At 36.0% G+C, this 3,936-nt stretch overlaps 1 protein-coding gene across 1 annotated transcript; it reads left to right on the top strand.

Annotated features, from left to right (window-relative positions):
* Positions 1 to 1,845: 1,845 nt before the first annotated feature.
* Positions 1,846 to 3,584, top strand: LOC111894293 (ethylene-responsive transcription factor ERF061). Its single transcript, XM_023890371.3, has one exon. It carries the CDS (start codon positions 2,293 to 2,295, stop codon positions 3,181 to 3,183), a length of 891 nt encoding a protein of 296 aa, XP_023746139.1. The 5' UTR covers positions 1,846 to 2,292; the 3' UTR covers positions 3,184 to 3,584.
* Positions 3,585 to 3,936: the final 352 nt, after the last annotated feature.

Genomic DNA, 3,936 nt, shown 5'->3' with positions numbered 1-3,936 from the left:
CGGAAACACAAAAAAAGTTTAAAAACATTTGCGACGGAACATTTGGAATTTGCATCGGGTAATATTGACCAACATTTTGGTATTGGAATTGTAGTGGCGATTGAATGGGAGAATCGAGTTGGGGGCGGTAAACTCCTTACTGGGATGAATCGATAGCAAACATGTTGCGAGGAGGGATGTTTATACTCGAACCATGACTTTTTTTTCGTCGATTGAAACTGGGGTTTGTTTGTCGGGATTCATTTTTTTTGTTGATATGAAGTAGAGAGTATAGAGAATAGTTTGATATGTTTAAAAGTTATGTGTATGTATTTATAGTAGTTGTAAAAGGATTAAAAAAATTAAATAAAAAGTAGTCGTTAACAACCACAGGAAAAAAAATAAAAATAAATCATTTTTTTACCGTTATACAACGGTATTTTTTCAAAAAAAAAAAGAAAATTAAATGGTCCAATCACAGCAGGAGAGAGAGAGCGGGAGAGGCTCCCCTCTCCGTTTCCCGCACGCACCTTACCCGCGCCGACGGTGCGGTGTTCCACCGGACGGGAAGGATCCCGTGGCTTTTCCCCGCATCCGCTCCGTCCGGCCTTAGAAGAAAGACACATTTTCAATACCCTTAATACCACTAGACTATAAGACCTTTTGGTACATAAGAAAAACATTGTTAAACACATGAAAAAAAAAAAAACATTGTATAAATGGTTAAAATTTAAAAGAAGCACAAAAACAAATTCCTTTTAAAGATACAGTAACAACTCATAAGAACGTGTTCAATTTACAACCACATGAACAACACAATTTTAAAACAATTGCACTTGAATTGAATCGTCTAATCTTTTTGTCACATCGAGGTTTTGTCACAAAAGCCAAACTTCTTATACCTCTTGGAAACCTATCAAAGTAATAAGACTTTAGAGGTTTGATTTTCAAACTTCTTAATATCTCATGTTTCAACATTTTTGTGAAAGTTGAAGGTATGATTGGTTAATAGCAACCACGAACATGAACATGAACATGGGTGTTGAAAATACATGACTTGCTAAACAATACCATGCTTTAAGGTTTGGTTTAGCTTTTGAAACTTAGCTCCAATACCATGTGTTCTGTCTAAATCATTATGTCCATCATTTATCTGCTTATTTTATATAATTTCTTAAAAAATATACCCAACATATGTGACGTACAAGATAATCGACAACACATATCAAAAGTTTAAATCGACGTACGCGTTGCATCAAAAGGACTGAATCATCGTCTATAAATGATGCAGGGCTAAATTGTACCTCAAGCATTTAGACTTGTACGTTGATTTAAGCCCTAATTTCAAATTCTTTACATTTAATATCGTCAGCTTTATATATATAAAAAAAAATAAAAAGATGGATGAAAAAAGGAGTGGAAGCAAATTTCTCCTGAACAAGACCCATACCACCCTATGATAAAAGCAAAATGGAGACCACAAACACGCGTGGCACTCTTCGGATTGATTGACCTTTTAATATTAGTAGTTAACATTTAACAAGGAACAAAAGGTTAACTTTTTTGCACAACTAAAAAGGTGCCCATTTCAGACTCAAATGTAAACCAAAAGATCGCCTTGCTTTTTGACCTTGAGATCATCATATTTCGTAAAGTCAGTAACTTTTTTCTCAAGGATTACAAAGAGTCAAACTCATAAGATGTTTGCATGATATGTTATGTTTGAGAGAAATGATAAAAAAAAAATATAGATTATATAGGGCTTATGTAATGAGTTTATTGTGTTACGTATAGTCGGTATAGGCACCATCGAAATCTATTGGCCTTGTAAAACTACAAATGTAGTATTTTTTTTTTTTTACTATTATCTTACAAAAATAGACTTTTTGTTATGAAAAATCCAGTATTTCTATTTCATAAGGGTTTTATTTTATAGACACTAATACCCTCTTGGATTTTGAATGGCAATCATGTATACCAAGGGCGAGATGGTCATTTCCCCTAAAAGGACCATCGATAATATTTAACATTTGCAGCTATAAATAGACCAACAGGAAACCAAATGAGCAGAGATTTTAGATTTCAAACTTGGACTTTTTCCTTCGTTCCATTTTCCCACAAGAGTCAAAAGCTCCCAGTTCTTAGCATATTCTGCTTCTTATTCGGGCAAGGAAAATCGATTCCAAAAACCCTTTTGTTAGATTCACATCTAAAACTAGTAAATCCATCGAGAATCGAAGCCAGTAGTTCTCCTGTTTCCTTTGTTTTTTCACTCTGTTCTTGATTATTCCTCTGTAACATCAATTGCACATCATGCAACAAAACAGTCAATATAATGACATCGGGTCATCTCTTTCTAATCTAATTTTAAGCGGTGGAAATGGTAGCAACACCCTAGATTCAATCTTCACTCACTGTTCATCATCTGTACCTTCGAACTCGATTCATCGACCACTAGGGTCCTCAGTTTACCTGAAACAGAGAGATTTGCTCCACAAATTCTCCGAGCAAAATTTCGGGAAAAAAAGTCTGTCGAATTTATCTACAACGACCCCAATCGGGTACCCACGGTGTTTAGATTATTCCATCAATCCGTACAAAAAGAAGCTTTACAGAGGAGTGAGGCAGAGGCATTGGGGTAAATGGGTGGCGGAGATCAGACTACCTCAAAACAGAATGCGAATATGGTTGGGAACCTACGAGACAGCTGAAACAGCGGCGTATGCTTATGATCGGGCGGCATATAAGCTACGAGGTGAATATGCGCGATTGAACTTCCCAAATGTCCAGGATCCGAGTCAATTAGGGTTAATCGGAGATGGGCAGAGGTTAAATGCGCTTAAAAGTGCGGTTGATGCCAAGATTCAGGCCATTTGTCAGAAATTGAGGAGAGAGAAAGCCAACAGGAAGAAGAACAAGAACAAGAACAAGAAGAAGAGCGAGAGTGAGGATGATGAAAGAGAAAGAGAAAAAATTATTAAAATAGAATATTCTTCTTCGATTTCTTGTGTTGGGGATGAATTAATGTCGTCAACAAGTATGTCTGAAGATGGGTTTTGGAAAGGAGAGAGTTCACAGTGTTCAGGGTCCGGCGAGTCAAAGGTGGTAGCAGTTGGTGGTGGTGAGTCGGAGTTTGAAGGATGCTCTCTTGCTCGCTTGCCTTCTTATGATCCAGATTTGATTTGGGAAGTTTTAGCAAATTGAGAAGATCTGACTAGCTTAGGCCAAAAATCATTCCAATTGTTATTTAAAAGATGCACTAATTTTGGATGTTGCTGTGTCCCAATGTAAAATGCAGACTTGATGATGATGAGATAATATTATTACTACGTATTTATTTTTTCAGTAAAAGGTAAAAAGTGTAATAGTAATATATTGGGGGAATTCTCAGCCACATATCTTGACTTGAGTTATCCCTTATTATATAGTCTTGGAAATTATTTATATTTACATATGAATATGATGACGGACACTGTGGTCCTGGTGTGGTATGGGAATGTCTAATATCCACAAACAAAAATGATTTGGATCTTTACAAGTCTGCCCATGCCAACAGATTTCCAGCTGTTCACGTTGGAAAGATAAAAAAGATTTCGCTTTCTCAATATGCATATATCAATACAAATTTTCCCCTAAAGTAGTTAATTGTAACAACTACGATTATCTGATTATGATGCTACACAAATATCAATTTCCAAACACCCCTAAAAAGAAAATGAGATTATCGTATTCGTATGACGTTAATTGGTTGTGCATATATATAACCACTAACCTTACAAGTTACAACCCAGAAACAAGATTATACAGAGTATATGAATGCATAAGGATGTCATCGGCCAATTCAGTGATCCGCATTTTTCTACAGTTGGAGATCGGGATCAACAATCAATGATAAACTATTCGTTTACTTTCTGCAACTGAAATAGCCTCGAGCTCAAAACATGATCCGAAGCCAAA

This window comes from Lactuca sativa, chromosome 3 (assembly GCF_002870075.4).
Source record: "Lactuca sativa cultivar Salinas chromosome 3, Lsat_Salinas_v11, whole genome shotgun sequence".
NCBI lineage: Eukaryota > Viridiplantae > Streptophyta > Magnoliopsida > Asterales > Asteraceae > Lactuca > Lactuca sativa.
This window is presented reverse-complemented; position numbering and strand designations above follow the sequence as displayed.